This window comes from Mustelus asterias, chromosome 12 (assembly GCF_964213995.1).
Source record: "Mustelus asterias chromosome 12, sMusAst1.hap1.1, whole genome shotgun sequence".
Taxonomy (NCBI): Eukaryota; Metazoa; Chordata; class Chondrichthyes; order Carcharhiniformes; family Triakidae; genus Mustelus; species Mustelus asterias.
The window spans coordinates 21,360,045-21,378,380 of NC_135812.1; the positions used below are offsets into that span (position 1 = coordinate 21,360,045).

Below are 18,336 nucleotides of genomic sequence, written 5' to 3' on the forward strand. Positions count from 1 at the left end.
AGTTTTACTCCTTTATACCTTGCAATTTTTTTTTTGCTTTGCATTATATAAGTGTGTACTGTGTGAATAGGTGTTTCCTTGGGTGGCAGCTTGCTGAACGTATTACAGGTGTAAGATTCAGTCCCACTACATGCCCGCACAATTGGGCAGTGGATTTTAATCTTGCGGAATCTGGGGAAGCTTGGTGCCTGATGCAATGGCTCCCTTAAATGTGGGATATTTTAACACTTATTTAGCTGCTGGTATTTGTCAGCTTTGCAACTGGACCTACTCACTACCTGAAGGCATAAAAGCAGTCACATTGAGGTTTCTTGAATATAAGTGCTTTGGGTTCTGTTGCTCATTATGCCACTCTAAGTTGGTACGCAGGTATATTGTTCAACTAAAAGAGAACACTACTGAATTGTATGTCCCTGTTCAAATTATGTAGATTACAGTAATCGCTGAGGGCCAGAACTCCCTGACATACATTTACATGGGTGTCTCAGAGGATTATTCAATCAATGACTTGCTTGGTCTGTGCTCATCTTCGACTTTTTTTATTTCGGCTTTAAATCAGGTTATTTTTTTCCTCATTCGGAGCATTGGCATTTCATGATTTCTTTTAATGATTCACCCTAAAACTTCAACGATCAAGGCAGGTTTTTTTTGACTCAGTAATTTCCTATCCCATTCCATGTTGCCTGATCGTTTTTCAACACAAAATTGCCACAAATTTGTGCACCAAGTTTATGGCCATATTAGCAGTCTGTAATGAAATTGTTCTGTTTGCTGCAGTGTGTTTCCAAATTGTGACAGAGGAGTTTCACCTGAACATGGTGGAATGCATTCATTCCCAGTCTTGATTAGTGCACTTTCACTTATTTTGTGTGCTTTGTTTCACTTTTCTTCACTTGCACGGAGGAGAGACTTAACGAGGCTGGATGTTTCCCTTCGTGTCAGGCACAAGTGACCCAGTGGCTGGGACTTGGGTGTTCCTAATGCCTACGTGTAGCTGACTTCTTATCAGCTCGAGAATTTGTCTTCTGTTCATTAGATTAATTTTGAGAACGTTCTCTGTGAGAATGTAAAATGCACATGCAATTTCTTTCTCTTTAGGTGCCCTTTTTTTCATTAGCAAATAAAACAATCCAAGGATACCATGCTCACTAATTTTATTTACTGTCTCTGTAATAAGCACCACAGGGAAGTGGGCAGGGGGTGCTGAGCTGGTCCAATAATTATGTAATCTCTCTTCTTATCAGCCATTTAACCTGATTATCAATGTAATAACAAGTTAAAATTATTTATTTTTTTTTGCTTGTTTTCAAATTTCCTGAGTTCCAGGGTGTCTTGAGCAGTTAAATTAAGCACATTATTATGATTGTCTCTGTAATGGCTGACTGCTCTGCCACAGCAGGGGCTAATGACCTCCATAGGCACTGCTGGATATTCAGGTTCAATTTGATGTAACTGGTATTGACTTGGGGGGGGTAAAAGGAAAAGCCTTTCCCCAAAGCAGACATTAGGTAGCATTGATTTCAGCTTTTACTGAGCAGTATCTTTATGTGGCAATGATATTTTCCTGGAAATTGCCAGTACAGCCATTAGAGATATCTCAGCCATTATCTCAACAATTGCGTCAGCCAGGTTGCATTTGCAAAGCAATAATGCCAGGTCTGAAGGGAGAAATAAACCTTTAAAAGCTGCTTTTTTTTTATTGTTCTGGAGGAAGCAAAACTATGTTAATGAATTTCCTTTTATGGCTCCTGGAGCAATTTTTCTTTCTCCAGAAATACTATCAGTGGCTTGATCACTGGCATTTTGTGGATGCTAAATGTGATTTATTGTGGTTTTCTGGGGTGTTTAATGTCTCTTCCTTTTTTTTTAAAATGGAACTCTTGTATATCTACATGTTGGTCACAGACCACTTAACGTGGTATTTTCAAGGTACATTTTTTTTCTCTTTTCTTGTACACAGAGAGAGTTCCCAAAGTTCTTCACCTTCCGCTCAAGAGACAAGGTAAAGTACATGGTGGAATTGAAATTCATATCATATCATATAAAGAATTTAACGGTAGAAAAGGAGGCCATTTGGCTCATTGTTCCAGTCCCGACCCTGACAAAACTATGCAAATAGCCCCCATTGCCCTAGAAGTATTTTATTTTCCAGTATTTATCCAATTCTATTTTGAAAGCTAAAAGCGCACTTCAAATGTATGCAAGGTTACGGACCAAGTGCTGGAAAATGTGATTGAACAGATAGTGCTTGATGGCCAGTGCAGGCATGATGGGCCAAAGGGCCTCTTTTTGTGCTGTATAATTCTATTCTATTATTGAATCTGCTTCCACTACCCTTTCAGCCATAAGAAACCACCACATTGAAAAAATAAATGCTTTGCAACTTCCCTCTGGTTCTTTTGCTAAATCTATTTGACATAGCTTTTGTTTTCAGGTCAGCATTGAAATAGATGTCTCGCCAAGAGGGGGCTAGATTAGATCAGAACTCATTGCGAAGGCAAGTGAGGACTCGATGTCTTTTTTTTTAAAAGCTGAATTAGTTTGGCAGTTATTTGAAGGGAGGTGTGCACCTTAAGCACTGGCAGGCGCTCAGAAGTTAACTGGGATATGAGCGGATTAAATGATTTGCATCGATCCTCCGAAAAAAGTGAAAGGAGTAAAACCTTGTATTGACATAGTGCATTTCATGAGTGCGGGAAATCCTAATGTGCTCCACATCTGGTTCGTACTTTTGAAGTATAGTCACTAATATAAGTATGGGATTTGGATGAGGAAACGAGGAATCAAGACAAAAGATGTTGGAAATATTTGGCAAGCCAGGAGAGAGAAACACTTGACATTTCAGGTCATTGACGTCTTATCAGTCAGACCTCTCTGACAAAAGGTCATCAACACGAAACATGTAAATTGACCTCCTCCACTCTCTCCACCCATCTCTCCGGGGTTTTAGTGCTGCTGTTCCTGTTAAACAGGAAAGCAATTTTAGCATAACTTGACCATCAATTTTATCCTTTGTGCTGACAACGTTGTTTAGCCTCGTGATTGGCTGATGATGGAGCAGCACTCCGAAAGCTCGTGATTCCAAATAAACCTGTTGGATTTTAACCTGGTGTTGTTAGATAGGAGTTGATGAGATGTATAGACCTAGCATAAAAATAGATCCATCAGCTGGCACAGTGGGGTGTGTATGGGCAATTGCGTCTTGGTGAAGTAGATTTTACTTGAGAGCTTTTGCGAGAAACTCTGCATCGTAAATACATTACAAGATGTAAACTACCCACCCAGTTCATGCTGGTAGTTTTAGTACAGAATTAATGGCATGGGTCTGGAGCAGAATGTGAAGCTTTTATTTAAAGCAGGTCATCCTAAGGATGGCAAATGTTAACTGGGATCTGTTGCAGCTTCATAAGCTGATTTATTTCTGGCTGGTGGAATTGGGTTTTCTATCAAACTGGCTGCGATTAAGATTTTATGAAAATTCAATACTGGTTAGAATTTGGAAATATTTTGATGGATAATGTGCCTACTCGTTCAGTTTAAAACGCTTGAGAGTTTTGGAATGATGAAGAAGAACAGCAATGTTTGAAGATATAATGGGGTAATGACTTTCCCACCTGGGTATGGATTATTATTTAGTCCGATCATGAAGCGGTAAACCGGGGAGCCAGAGATGAACAAATAACAAAGTGACTGGAAGTGGTGAGCGGATTGAGCAAGGAGTTTGGATGAAAAGGGCCATTCTCCAGTTGGCTGTCATTTTTCTAAAATCCAACATCTGGCTGTGTTGAGCAATATCTGCATTTCTTTCTTGTGTAATTTGGTTTTATAAGAGTGATACCCATGTGCCCACTCCCCAATTTTACATTGCCCTCTGGTTAAGGGAACTGGTTTAATTCATGTAGAGACAGTTGAGCCCCATATACATTGCTGCCCTGCATCCACATGTTCAGTGTCTGGGCTTCACAAGAAATACCTCCTTATTTATTGCTTAAACCTGTCTCAGCAAAGGGATTCTGATATTGTATTTACATTTTTAAATCTTAAAGCAGCACATTGTATCACTTTGTGCTAATTGGGTTCAAATGTCTCTCTCTCTCTCTCTCTCGCTGTTGCCCTCATCTTTTTGCCTGTCCCCTGGCCTGCTCTCTTGCCCTCCCTTTCTCCCTCACCCCCTTCTCATTCCCACTTGCTCTTTTTCCCACCCACCCTCTCACTTTGCCATTCATTCCTCATGCTTTCCCACCCCAACTCATCCCTCCATCTTGTCTCTCTTGCCCTGGCCTCCCTCACTTGCTTTCCCTATTTCTTAGTTATATCTGTATTAATATGCTAGACTAGTTCAGTTCTAATGAATGTTGCACGTTCATTTCTTTCTTCCAGTTTCAGGAAGACCGGATTTACCGGCATCTGGAGCCTGCCCTGGCTTTCCAGCTGGAGCTGAATCGGATGCGTAATTTTGATCTTACTGCCATGCCATGTGCCAATCACAAAATGCACTTGTATTTGGGCGGAGCCAAGGTGGAGGCGGGTATTGAGGTGACCGATTATCGATTCTTTGTGCGAGCCATTATTCGGCACTCCGACTTGGTCACAAAGGTAGGTCAGCCTATAAGAACACCCTGCATTTATGTAAAGCCATTAAAAATGTCCCAAAATATTTCTCACCAATGTAAGAAAGAAAATGAATGCTGAACTAAAGAAGAGGTGATCAAAAAGTCTGGTCTAAAAGGTAAGTTTTAAAGCAAGAGGTGGAGTGGTTGGGACGGGATGAGGAACTGAGTTCAAGAGGATGGGGCCTGGGTGGTTGAAAGCATGGCTTTCATGAGTGTTGTAATGCACAGGAGGCCAGAGTCAGAGAAACTGCAAATTCTATGGAGACATTGCTGGGGTGGAGGAGATTAACTGAAAAGGCAGATGTGAAACCATGAAGCCAAGGGGAATGAGAGTTTAAGCATTGGTTAGATTGGGAGCATGTGTAGGCCGTCAAAAGAAAGGGTGATGAGTGAGTAGGTTTTGGCATAGGACAGGATAAAAATGGCAGAGTTTTGGGTGAGTTGATGTTTGGACCTGGGGGGGGGCCTGGTGGGGGCCAGCAGGAGAGCATTGGAGTATCGGATCTGTAGGTGATGAGAGATGGATGAAGATTTCAGCAGCAGATGGGCTGAGGTGGGGTTGGATATGTGATGGAGGTGAAAGCAGGCAGTGTTTGTGATTTGAGAAGATAGAAGGTTAGAAACTCCATTAAGGATTGAATTGGATGCTGAGTGATTCAGCCCAAGACAAGAGACCAGGAAGGAGGATGGAATTGTTGGGAAGATACAGAATTAATGATGTTTAACTGGAGGAAATTATAGCTCAAACAAGACTTGATATCAGACAAACAGCATGACAATATAAACACTGTGGAGAAGTCAATTGAGATGATGGAGATGGGTAGATGTTAGCAGCATGCATGTGAAAGATGACTGCATGTCTACATTCCTCATCCAGGAGAAGTATGCAGATAAGGTAAGAGAAGGACCAAAGACCAATCTTTGGGAGAACTGGAGGATTGATGGTGCAGGGCTGGAAGTGATGCCATTGCTGGAGATATTCTGACTCTGTTCTATCGTTACCAATGAGATCTAAGTGAGGTTAGTCCCACTGAACTGGACAACGAAGGAGAAGTGTTGGGGGAAAATAGTATGGTCACTCAACTGTGTCAAATGTTGAGCAGAGTACAGTCCACAGAGGAATAATCAGAAAATCCGTATAGTGCAGAAGGAGGCCATTCAGTCCATCAAGTCTGCACCAACAACAGTCCCACCCAGGCCCTATTCCCGTAACCCCACACATTTACCCTGCTAATCCCCCTGACACTAAGGGCCAATTCATGATGGCCAATCAACCTAACCTGTACATCTTTGGACTGTGAGGAAACCAGAGCACACCCATGCAGACATGGGGAGAATGTGCAGACTCCACGCACACAGTGACCCGAGGCTGGAATTGAACCCAGGTCCCTGGCGCTGTGAGGCAGCAGTCCTAGGCGCTGTGAGGCAGCAGTGCTGACCACTGTGCTGCCCATGCACCAACTTCAAAGCCATCGAGAATGTCATTTCTGACTTTGGTTAAATCCATTTTAGTGCTGTGGCAGAGGAGGAAAATTGACTGGAGAGGTTCAAACTGGGAAAGATGGGTATGGATTTGGGAATTAACAGCTCGTTCAAGGACTTCGGGAAAGAAAGACGGCTTAGATATGGGGGCAGTGTTTTGCCAGGACAGAGGAAACAAAAAGATTTTTCACGTCGTGGGGGGGATGATAATGTTGATAGATGGGAGACTGTTGCCAATGTCAGCAAACATGGGGGCTATCTGGGAATGGGGTCAAAGGAGCAGGAAGTGGGCCTCGTGGTCGAGATGAGGTCAGGTACAACATAAAGGGAGGAGGCAAAAAAACTATGGAGATGTGGATCAGGATCTAACTGAGCTTGGTGAAAAGCAGAGGAAAGTGGCTGTGACAGACAGCTGAGTGGATCGTACCAACCTTGGTGCCAGTGAAATGCAGGTGAAAGTGGAAAAGATGAGGATTTACAGACACAGTTGGTGCGGAAAAAAAAGAAGCATTACAGGGCAAACCTTGAGTAGTGGGTGACTTTCGCATAGTCATCTGAGCCTAACAACATTAGGTGTAAGCCAGCAGATCTAGTGGTGGATGTTTAAGCAGTTTGTGTGGTAGATAAGCTCAGGTCTGTGTCCCTATCAAAGGAAATGGCTGAGATGGGAGTTGAGACCTTGCTGGAAATTGTTAGCCAAAGGCCAGGTGGTTGGGAGTTTGAAAGTTTGTGACTTGGAACAAAGATTTTGCTAAGGGCGGATAAGAAAGAAGTGTGATGGGGTTGTGGGTGGTGGAGTATCAGGACTTGGGTGATGAGAAATCATGGGTGATGGTCTGTCAGTGAATCAGTCTAGAAGGGCCTCAACTCCTTAATGCACTTTTCACCATTAAAGCTTCGAATAAACTTGATGTGCTTCTCCAATAGAGATCTCATCATGAATTATTTTGCATGCTGTAATACTGAGCAACATGTTAATGCACCTCCCAAGTCATTTTTTTATTTTACTGCATTTTAATGTAATTTTTGATGGTCTATTTCACTTAATATCATTTTTCTCGTAATTTGAAAAATCTCCTCGAAAAGTTGAACAAGCATAAAACTGTGAGCAGGTAGCACATTAATTAAAGTCCTGTGATGCTTTAAGCAATTTGATTCCAAAAGGCACAACTTGTATTTAAGGGCTGCTACTTGATTTAAATTTTTTTTTTATAGAGCCAATGATTAAAAGTGACCTTAGTTTTGCTTTTCAAAATTCAACTGGTTTAGTTATTTTCACAGTTAATTGAGAAAAATATTGCTCTGTGCCAATTTTGTTCTTGCTATTTTGCATTCTGTTCAAATGTGGCTAATGTATGGATTTTAATTGAATTTGTTTTGTTGTAATTTTCTCCTTTCCATAGAGACTGCGTCCTTTTTTTTAAAATGCCAGTTTTCTCTGCTAATTTTCTGAAGGATTTGAGCATTTGATGGGATATAACTAGGCACATGCAGTTACGTCCTCGCATTTAGTTGAGGGGATCTTATTTTGAGTGTGGGCCTCAAAACTAAGTATCACTGGCACACTTCACCACAAAAGACATCAGAGCCAAATTTGATACCATCCACATGTATATTTCTGTTGTGGTTGTTGGGTAATTGTCGGGAGAGGGAACCCTGAATTTTATCCGGCCCATTGACGTACCTGCTTCCAAATGAGTTTAGCTATCTGAGTGCATGCCGGGGAAGCGATTCTTGGGCTCAGTTACTCACTGATTAAATTTGCTGAACCATTGGGAGGATCTGCCTTATTTTTTCTCCTATTCTGCAGCCACCTGGCTTGACGCACAATTGGAAATTTTTAAAGCCTGCTTGACAAGTCACTCGCAGTACTGCTTACGATTAACCAGAGGGATATCCCCTTTGATCTCCTCCACTCACTTGACGTCCCACTTCCTGCAAGCCCCCCCCTTCCCACCATCGCTACTGAGATGAGGACTGGCCTTTATTCAGTGCTATCCTGCTCCACAAATCTCAGATTGGGAGTAGAGTTTAGCAGAGCCTTAACCAACTCCAGTCATTAGTCTAGGCTATTTGCAGCTAATCACATCATGTCGCCACCCATACCATCCCACCCGTCAATCCTTGCAAAATCTTCAAAGAGAGGGGGGCTATGTTTCATGTGATGCTTGTGATTTGAAAGTGCTTTGTGCTATTCCATTCTTTATAACTGTTGACCACCATGTTGAAGGATCACAAATACACCAAAGTAAATTCTTTGAACTCTGCAACTGCTAGAACTTGGCATGGACTTTTCAGAAGTTGCGAACGTGCCCTGGAATGAATTCCATCGTTGTGGCAGATCTGTTCTAACATGTAAATTTTGCAAAACATTGCAAGCATAATCTTAAATGACTTGTATTTGCAAGTTTGGCGATCTCAAATCAAAGTAGCAGAGCAAACACAAATACTAGAAGCTGCAGCCATTTACTTTAGCCGTCAGCAATGCTTCTCCGTCACCAGAGCCCAAGATCATGCCACTCCCAAAAGGAGTTTGGCATCAAATGGCATTGACACAGCTCTTTTATGATGGGGATAAAATGACCATAAATTTCATATTCTGTTCATGCTGTGGAGGAAGAATAGATTATTAGTGAGCAGTTAATTGCTATAGTTTGAACTTGCCTATGTTTAAAGTTTATTAGTGTCACAAGTAGGCTTACATTAACACTGTACTGAAGTTACTGTGAAAATTCCCTAGTCGCCACACTCCGGCACCTGTATGGGTAAATTGAGGGAGAATTTAGCATGGCCAATGCACCTAACGAGCATGTCTTTCGGACTGTGGGAATAAACCGGACCACCTGGAGGAAACCCACGCAGACATGGAGAGAATGTGCAAACTCCACACAGATAGTAACCCAATCTGGGACGCAAACCCTGGTGCTGTGAGGCAGCAGTGCTAACCACTGTGCCACCGTGCTGTCCATGTGAGGTCCTCAGACTATTTCATGTATTACATGGCTTAAGAGATAGCTTTAACTCTTTTTTTAAATGAATACATTTTAGTAAGAATCAAGAACTTTTACACTGATATTTATCTTGTCTATAGGAAGCCTCCTTTGAGTATTTGCAAAATGAGGGAGAACGTTTGCTGCTGGAGGCTATGGATGAGCTGGAAGTAGCATTTAACAACACTAATGTTCGAACAGACTGCAACCATATCTTCCTCAACTTTGTTCCCACTGTCATCATGGATCCTTCAAAGGTAATCACTGTCCTTGAAATTTTCCTGACAAAGTGAAGAAGTAAATGACAATCTAAATCTTTGGTGATTTCTGGTACAATGCATTGGCACACTGGTTTACTGTACATGCTGTGCCATAATCCAGAAGGCCACAGGAATCAAAACCATGGCAATGAGTTTCTTATGATCTCTGAGACTACACTTCTCAATTTCATCCAGTTCGTACAATTTCATCCTCTTAATGAAGGTGTGAACCACCTCGTCTGGTGACCAGGTGAGGTCTTACCAACTTGAGCGACATGACAATTCATGTAGAATGGCAGAGATGACAGTGAACACTGCCAGCATATCAGTAAGGCTAAAAGCAATTTACTGCAGATGCTGGAATCTGAAACAAAAGCAGAAAATGCTGGAGAAATTTCAGCAGGTCTGAAAGCATCTGCAGAGAGAGAGAACAGAACTAACGTTTCAAGTCTAGATGACCCTTCATCAGAGCCCATATTGTCGAGGAAGAGTGCCACACAGGAATCTGTCCCTATTTGCATTGTGTCCCATCACCAATAATGTGATGTAGAATCCCATCTATTTCAAAAATATTTTTAATTTAGTCGTTGAAGCTGCTGTTGTGATAGATTGAGGAGTTTGCCACAGATTGCAAAACTGTAACTTTATAGCTTGCTGTTCATGATCACCCTGAAATGAAATAATCCCTGGAATTTATTACATCATAATCATATTGTATGTGATGCATTCAGTTGCTCAGTGTAAGCGCACTGTGTGATGTGATGCCCTGTATGACAGAATGTGAGTAGTTCAATCACTGTGCTCAGTTAGCTGATCTCAGTCAGGCAACAGATTGGCTACACCAACGTACCTGGGACAAATGGAACCATTAAATGGAGATCCCACTCTTTATTGCTATGCTATTCGCTGCAGGAGATTACCAGCATACGGTGAGGACAGGATTCAGCCCTTCGGGCAAATAGCCTGTCAACACTTACTGTCCAGATTCACTATTTAGTAATGGTTATTAAGGCATGGTAACTGGTGGCCTGCCAATACCATGGATTACTATTTGAGCACAAACCATGACCTCAGAATATGGAGAGAATTAGGAGGGGAGACATTGAAGTAACTTCTGAAAGAGCGTACGAGTGGAATCTGAACAAAATAGTGTTTGATGCAATAGAAACGTAAAATGTTGGAAGCACTCAGCATGCTAGGCAGCGTACGTGGAAAGAACTGCAGCTAGTATGTTTCTAACATGTGTTCAGGGGTAACTGACATCAGTAATCCTGCAATGGATGAGGGTGCTTGAGTGTTCTGTTTCTGTTCCTTTCTCCAGATAGAAGAATCTGTACGCAGCATGGTGATGCGATATGGCAGTCGTCTCTGGAAACTGCGCGTGCTTCAGGCTGAGTTGAAAATAAATATTCGACTGACACCTACTGGGAAAGCGATTCCCATCAGGCTATTCCTGACCAACGAGTCTGGCTATTATTTGGATATCAGTCTGTACAAGGAAGTGACTAACTCTGGAACTGGACAGGTGGGAGCAGTTAACGAGTCAATTTCCATTATTTAAGGAAGTTAATTTTGTTTTCTGAAGCTTGTTGTAAAGGTGCTGTGAAGAAAGATAGATATACCCCTCTCTTACAAAATTACGATCTGTTTCTGGTATGGCAGGATCTCTGTCCAGCAATTCCTGGACAATTGTCTGATCTTGGAGTTATTTATCTAATTTTGGGAGGACCATCAGCTAGAGTTATGTTGGGGATTGCCTGCAGAGAGACTCTAAATGCAAAAATGTTATTGAAGATATGTTCTTGAGATTGGTGTCTAAGGCAGCACAGGTCATGGGGAAGTGAAAAATGAGGAGGACTAAATGGGAAATCAAAGGGAAAGGTGTTAGGCTGGATTCTCCGACCTCGCTTGCCATCGGCATTCTTCTGTCCTGCTGCAGTGTACGGAGATTTGGCTGTGTGCTAACTTGTCCATTCTCTGGCAGTGGTGGCGGAGCATGAATGGCCAGAGAATTCCGGCCATTTAAAAACAGTGGTAAGGTGGATGGCAGTAGGAGTGCGTTCCAAGGGTACTGGAGTATAGTGGCTGAAGAAGCAGCCAGCGAGAGTGAAGCTGATGGACAGGAGACAGAGAAGTCCATTATTAGATTAGATGCAATGCGTGCAGGAACATTAAGTAAAAGATTACTAGGGTAAGGTCGGACAAGGCCAATGAGTGACTTTGGAGGGGAGTGGGGAGAAGAGAGAATGAGAATTTTGAAGTCTGTGCCTTGAGACACAGAGCATGGATTGAATAAATCTGATGAGAATACAGGGCTTAGTTTGGATGAGATATGTGGGCTGCAGAATCTTGAGCATGTTGAAATGTGGGAAAATTGAGATGATATGGTGGCAATGAGCCTAATCTGGAGGCTGCCTGGTGGTCTTGGTAGGGACTAGGATTTTGGAGACAGAATACAAAAGGAAAGGTTAAAATTGGAAAAAAGAATTATTTTTCTTGAACTATATATATAATTCACACCTCTTGATTTTAACACAGTGTGGCAGCCTGGGAGGCGAATGGAGCCACAGCAAGCTTTTGTGATAGTGGGTGCCAAAAGGGAAGGGCTTCAACATCAAGCTGGAGGAGATGTTTGATCAGCTGGGTCTTGATGACGAACAGGCAGTAGGAGTGCAGCAGCATCTAATTTAACAGAGATACAGACTTGGGTTTGTTTCATAGCACATATATGGGAGCTGAATCTGTGCTTTTTAAAGAACTTTGCCAAGGGGCATGTAGATGGTGATGAGGGGAAACCTGTGGAGTACACGAGAGTTGACTGCAGGAGAAGTTGTTGGAAGAGATATAATACCTGCATTCCAACAGGTTCAAGTTAACCTAAGAGCAGCAGTCTGGAAGTGGACTGCAAAAGAAAGGAGGAGATGGTGGAATAACCAATGGTGTTTGAAGCAAGAGGGGCTTTTGAGATGAGGAAAGATGAGGAGCCTTGGTTGCTGTCGCACAAAATATAATTTTTCAGACTGAGCAGCGCAGAATCCAGACTGGAATAAGGAGAGGTGTGTGTGATTTCATTTAGGATTGTTCTGAATTGAGTTATGTGCAATTTTGGCCAAAGTGACGGAATGTATTTAAGATAGAGGATCAGCCATGATCATATTGAATGGTGGAGTAGGCTCTAAGGGCCAAATGGCCTACTTCTATTTGCTGTTTCTATGGAGAAGATCAATGGACATTGGTGACATCAGAAGTGGCAAATCATGGGAGGAGCAGAATTTAAAAGGCTGCTTGGGAGTGTGGGATCTAGTCTTCCTGAGAGTGAAGTTTATACAGTTTATTTATTAGTGTCACAAGTAGGCTTACATTAACACTGCAATTAAGAAATTACTCTGAAAACCCCCTAGTCACCACACTCTGGTGCCGGGTGCACTGAGGGAGAATTTAGCATGGCCAATGCACCTAACCAGCATGTCTTTCAGACTGAGAGGGGAAACTGGAGCACCCGGAGGAAACCCATGCAGACACGGGGATAACATGCAAACTCCACACAGACAGTGACCCAAGCCGGGAATCAAACTCGGGTCCCTAGTGCTGTGAGGTAGCAGTGCTAATCACTGTGCCACCATGCAGCCCAAAGGTTAGTTGCAGACTGAGCTCAAGATCACCAGGTTAATCCTGAGCCTTTTTGCTCCATGATATGATACACCAAAACATCAAACAATGCTGCCCTAACCCCACAGTTGCAAAGATATTATGGTAGTGCCCCAAGCTCCCAACCGCTGATGGAGTCATTGTTATCCCTTTTGTACAAACATGTACATTTTACATTTCTCCTTAAACCAGTTTGGAATCCATTATTTTAATTATAAATATTTGAGGAACTGAGAAGAGTCTGTTGCTGGGGAAAGAAGGTTGATTTCTGCTTTTTGTAATTTGCAACCTGACCTTTTTCTTTAATATTCTTCTGATTGAGTTTATGATAATGAAATTACTGAATGTACTTCTAACAGCTATGGTGAGGGGGTGGGGGGGAAGATGGGGGCAAAGGGAGTGATTTAATCTTCCGTGTTTACTTAGTGGTACAGCTATTCTTAACCACAGTTGCCGTGGCTCTTTGTACAGCTTGATTACATTAACTCGTATCACAATGGCTTCAAGGCAAGCCTTTTCTTGTCAGTAAATAATGCTACGACTTGTTTTTTTTTCCCCCCCTTGTAATTGTGTGGAAGAAGACTTTTTTTTCCATGGCGAAAACTTTCATTTTCATTATGTGTTGTAAATGACAAAAGAGGTCAGAGAAATGACTACTTGGTAATACAGTGGAAGAGGAGATTAGAATGTTTGTGTAGGTAACCTCTGGTAGCCTTTGGAAAGATTCCTCGGAGACCACTCGCACGCATGATTGATTGCTTTCGAGGCCGGCTGCTGATGAAAGATACAGCAGCAATGGATTATGGCAGGGTTGCCTATCGTGGTTCCTTCGGAGAGGCACCACTAATCCCCAACCTGCAACACGCGGCAACTTATCACAGTGTGCTTTGATGCAGGCTCTTGAAAAGCCTATGGTCCAACCCGCAAAGGAACAGAATAAGATTGGGGGGGGGGGTGGGGGGGGGGTAGCTATGGTGAAATCTGAACAAAAGAAAAAGCAGAACCTGCAGGAAATGTGCAGGAGGTATATTAGCATGAGGATTGCATTCTTCTTTTGAGACTGAATTGTGAAGGAAGGGTCTTCTCCTATCAGGAGCTGTTTGAATAGGTAGCTATCAAATTGGCAGAAGGTGGGAAATTGGGTCCCTTGAGGATCAACGCCAGGACCAGTGATGTGGGCAAGTCATATCAACAATTCAGACTTTGGAATCGGAAGCACGATTTCTAAGTTTACGGACTATAACAAGAAGTGTAGAATGGGCGTATAAGTGGAAAATGAATTTCAACATATACAAGTGTGAGCCATTACACTTTTTGGTAAGAAAAATTATGTCACATTGCTTGAAAAATAAGAAAAAAATGTGGTTGAGGAAGATGGGCATTTGGGTGTATCAATATGCAAATCCCAAAAGTTTGTGATGCAAGTCAACAAGGCTCTAACAAAAGCAAGCAAGCTAGCACTAAGATTGATTTCCAGAGAGAAGTTATGTTAGGCTTGTGTCAAACCTTGGTAGAGTAGATGTAGAGTTTAGGTCACTATGTTTAGTGCATAAATGGATGACACTTGAACTGCAAGGTTGTATCTCAGAATAGGATGAACTGGTTGGGTCTTTTGTCTATCTGAGGGGTGTCCTAATAGAGGTCTTTGAAATGATGACATTTTTGATTAAGTGGGAACAGAGTGTGTGTTTCAACTTATTGGGAAGAGCATAACATGAGGCCGTCAATATAAGAATAGTCTAAATGTTCCAATAGGGAACTCGGAAGAAACTTCTTCACCCAAAGAGCAGTGGGAATGTTGAGCGCGCTACCACAGGGAAGCAATGGTGTAGATGCATTTAAGGGGAAGCTAAATGAGTATATGAGGGAACAAGAAATAGGGTGAAATGAGGAAGGATGGGAGGTGAAGTGAGTAAAGCATAAATGCTGGCATGGATTGGTTGGGCTGAATGGCCTGTTTCTGTGCTGTGTATTTTCTGTAATTCTAAGTAAATTCTTGTGCACACTCAATTCATGTTCTCTTTTGAAAGCAAAATTACAGTTTTGCACTTTAAAGCACAATTTGATAAAAATAGCCCTATTTCTCTAGAATGTTGGCAAAAATGGCTTGTATCTCTGCCCACACATATACTGTATTACAAAAGCCCTTTTCTGAAGAGTAGGGAGTGTTCCCTTAATTTCTTAATATAGTCACCCAATAAAGCTAGACAATTTCTGAATCTCGAAGTATTCAGAGAAGAGCAAAAGTAAATGACTCTTTTTGATTTTGATTTGATTTATTGTCACATGTATTAGTAGACAGTTAAAAAGTATTATTTCTTGCTCGCTATACAGACAAAGCATACCATTCATAGAGAAAGAAACGAGAGAGTGCAGAATGTAGTGTTACAGTCACAGCTATGGTGTGGAGAACGATCAACTTAATGGTTGGTATCTGACTTGCCAATCAGTATGTTTCCAGCAATGTTCAATTTCGACATTCCAGAGTGTAAAGTAACTTGTGAATTTGCTTTCTGATTGACAATGTCACTTGGAAAAGTAACCTATTCCCTTGCCTCCAGCACTCACAAAAAGGTATCATTGCCCTCATAATAATATTAACTTATGTTCAAAATTCTTTCAAAGATACTGATGAAATGAGCTTCTGTCCAGGAGGTGGAAGGTGACATATTTATAAAACAAATGACCGGCGATTTAAAAGACCAAGTATTTCACCTTTCCTGTCTTCTGATAACAGATCATGTTTCAGGCATATGGAGATAAACAGGGACCATTACATGGAATGCTGATCAACACACCCTATGTTACCAAAGACTTACTACAGTCCAAAAGGTTTCAAGCCCAGTCCCTTGGAACGACGTATGTGTACGACTTGCCTGAAATGTTCCGACAGGTAAATCCGGCACTTTGGAATGCTGCTGTTTTTATGATCGTGGCTTTATTTGTGATGTAGGTTTGAGCTGAGTCTGTTGTATATACCTTTGTTGGAGGCACAGAGTCTAATGCATCTCTGGGAGTGCATTATAGAATTACCTTTGAATTAGTGACACCAGCAAACCTCCTTTGAACCTGTGTCCAGTCTACTTTTGTGTTGGTTGAAAGTAAGCTAATTGATGGTAAAGGATTCTGCTTTGTTGTCATGCAATTTCTTCCAATAGTATAATTAAGTGTGTAACTGAGTCATATAGTCCAGGTTTTACTCCATGCCAGGTTAGCTTTATCCATTTAAAATTGTAGTAAATGCATTGCAATTGGTGATAGCATTCTTGTGTTGGGGAGAAGGATAGGCTCCAGAGATCCCTGTTTCTGATCTCTCTCCCGACCTTTATTGGAAGTGCTTATTTATGGGCACAGCAGACAGGACAAAGCAAGCCGCCTTCACGCATGGCTGCACCCATTACTTACCCCACCGCCCAAATAGACTGACATTTCCTGCCAACGTTCATATAACAATGGATAATTTTGAAAATTGCTGTAGAACATATCCACCATGGAACAGTACCCATCCAAGATTGGAGGAAAATGACAGTACCTGAGGTGGAAAGGACATTTTCAATGTTATAAAGATATTTCTGTACTTTGGTGTTCCTAAATCCTCCATAGAAACTATCAGTCCAGCACAGAAGAAAACCACATAGTTCATTATGTAGAGACTGGCCCTTTGTGCAATCCAAAAATGGTCCCAAAGCCCTGTCATCTACTCGGAGTTCTGCAAACTCCTATGTTTCTAATATTTATCAAATTTTTCCTTAAATAATTTAAATGTCTTTCCTTGAACTATTCCACATAGCAAAGCTTTCCAACAGCACAGTGTAAAGAAATGTTTCCTAATCTCTCTCCTTGTTCTCTATGACCAATTTAAATTGATGATTGTTAACTCCTTAACTGAGATAATGATCTTCCCCATTCACTCTATTCAAACCCTTCATAATTTAAAAAATATTAGATGAAATCTTTAGATGGAATCTTTTCTTTGCCTTCTCTGGTTCAATAGAAACAGTCCCAGTCCCTTAAGTTTCTCATCTCTGGCATCATTCCAATGAACCTAATCTGTGTATTTTCTGCAGCCAGATATGGTAATTTGTAAACGTTAAAAATTCTAGTTCAAGATAATTTGGATGGAAAAAATAAGTGTGGACCCCTTCTTGACAGTTTATTCCACTGATGCCTTAAATGTGAGTGGCTCCCTGGCCAATATGCCATCTGAGCTGAACTCCATAATGTCATCTTGCAGATATTTTGTTTCTCTTCCATTTTTATTCCTTTTCTCACCAGAGTATGTTAACTCCTTGCCTGGTGCATTTGCTTCCTAGTACTTCCTTGCCTGTCCCATGGGAGCCAGGTGTAGCATCCTGACTACTGCCCTGTTGAATATAAGCAGACTACTACCAATCCCAAATTGTCTCTACCTAAAATTTTAAAAGGGAAGTAAGGTGACAAATGACAAGCATCATTAAAGTAGTTCATAAATATCTTTAATATGTTGCATGATATAACAGCTCCTTAGAATGCATTTATATATTCTTTAAGTATTTATGTACAACATCTCAGTTTGACTTTAAAAAAGCATTTTCTTATTGAATTTTTATTTTTAAGTCTTTAATCAAACTATGGACCTCTATGGAAGTGCAGGCCGAGTTACCCTCCCCGCCCGCAGAGCTACTGACGTTCACTGAGCTGGTGTTGGACAGTCAAGGCCAGCTAGTACAGCTGAACAGGCTACCTGGAGGCAATGAGGTAAGTGTAAAGAAACCGGAAAGAATACTGCAGCTATAGTCCTTGCATTTATCTAGCTTAAACAGATGAGCCCACAACCAATTAGCCAAAAAATGGCATTGTCTGGTTAATTGGACCAGATCATTCATTTCCTGAGCACAAATTTATTGCCACCATTGCTGATACAACATCAGTAATTGAACTTCCAAAAAGTTACTCTTTGTAAAATCCTTTGGGCATTCTGAGATGTAAAAATGCAAGTTTCTTATTTAAAAGTACCGAAAAGTAATGCTACTTGTACTTGATCATAATTTGTGTTATTTAATTGTCTTTCACACAGTTGCCCACATCCTCCTCCCAACGTTTCTCCTTCATTTGCCAACTTACCCTCATTCCACTTTCATAGCCAGAGAATCTTTATTTCGCTGCTATTCCTCATTGACATGCTTTTCCTCAGCAACGTCAGTTGTAGATATGATATTCAGTTCTAATGCCCTGAGTTCTGACGCCCAGTTTTACCACACCAACAACTGTCTCAACCTCTCTGCTGTCTCTGTATTGTCAGACTATTGGCCAATATTCAGTTTAGGATGTGCCACAACTTTCTCAGATGAAACTTTGGGAACC

General features: G+C 41.5%; 1 protein-coding gene across 1 annotated transcript in view; it reads left to right on the forward strand.

Annotated features, from left to right (window-relative positions):
- acaca (acetyl-CoA carboxylase alpha) overlaps window positions 1-18,336 on the forward strand; it is a 267,266-nt gene that overhangs the window by 115,485 nt on the left and 133,445 nt on the right. Inside the window, exons 35-40 of the mRNA XM_078224912.1 lie at window positions 1,961-2,002; window positions 4,381-4,596; window positions 9,187-9,342; window positions 10,667-10,870; window positions 15,731-15,886; window positions 17,590-17,730. Coding sequence (XP_078081038.1) covers window positions 1,961-2,002; window positions 4,381-4,596; window positions 9,187-9,342; window positions 10,667-10,870; window positions 15,731-15,886; window positions 17,590-17,730 — 915 coding nt within the window. The remainder of the gene's footprint in view (window positions 1-1,960; window positions 2,003-4,380; window positions 4,597-9,186; window positions 9,343-10,666; window positions 10,871-15,730; window positions 15,887-17,589; window positions 17,731-18,336) is intronic.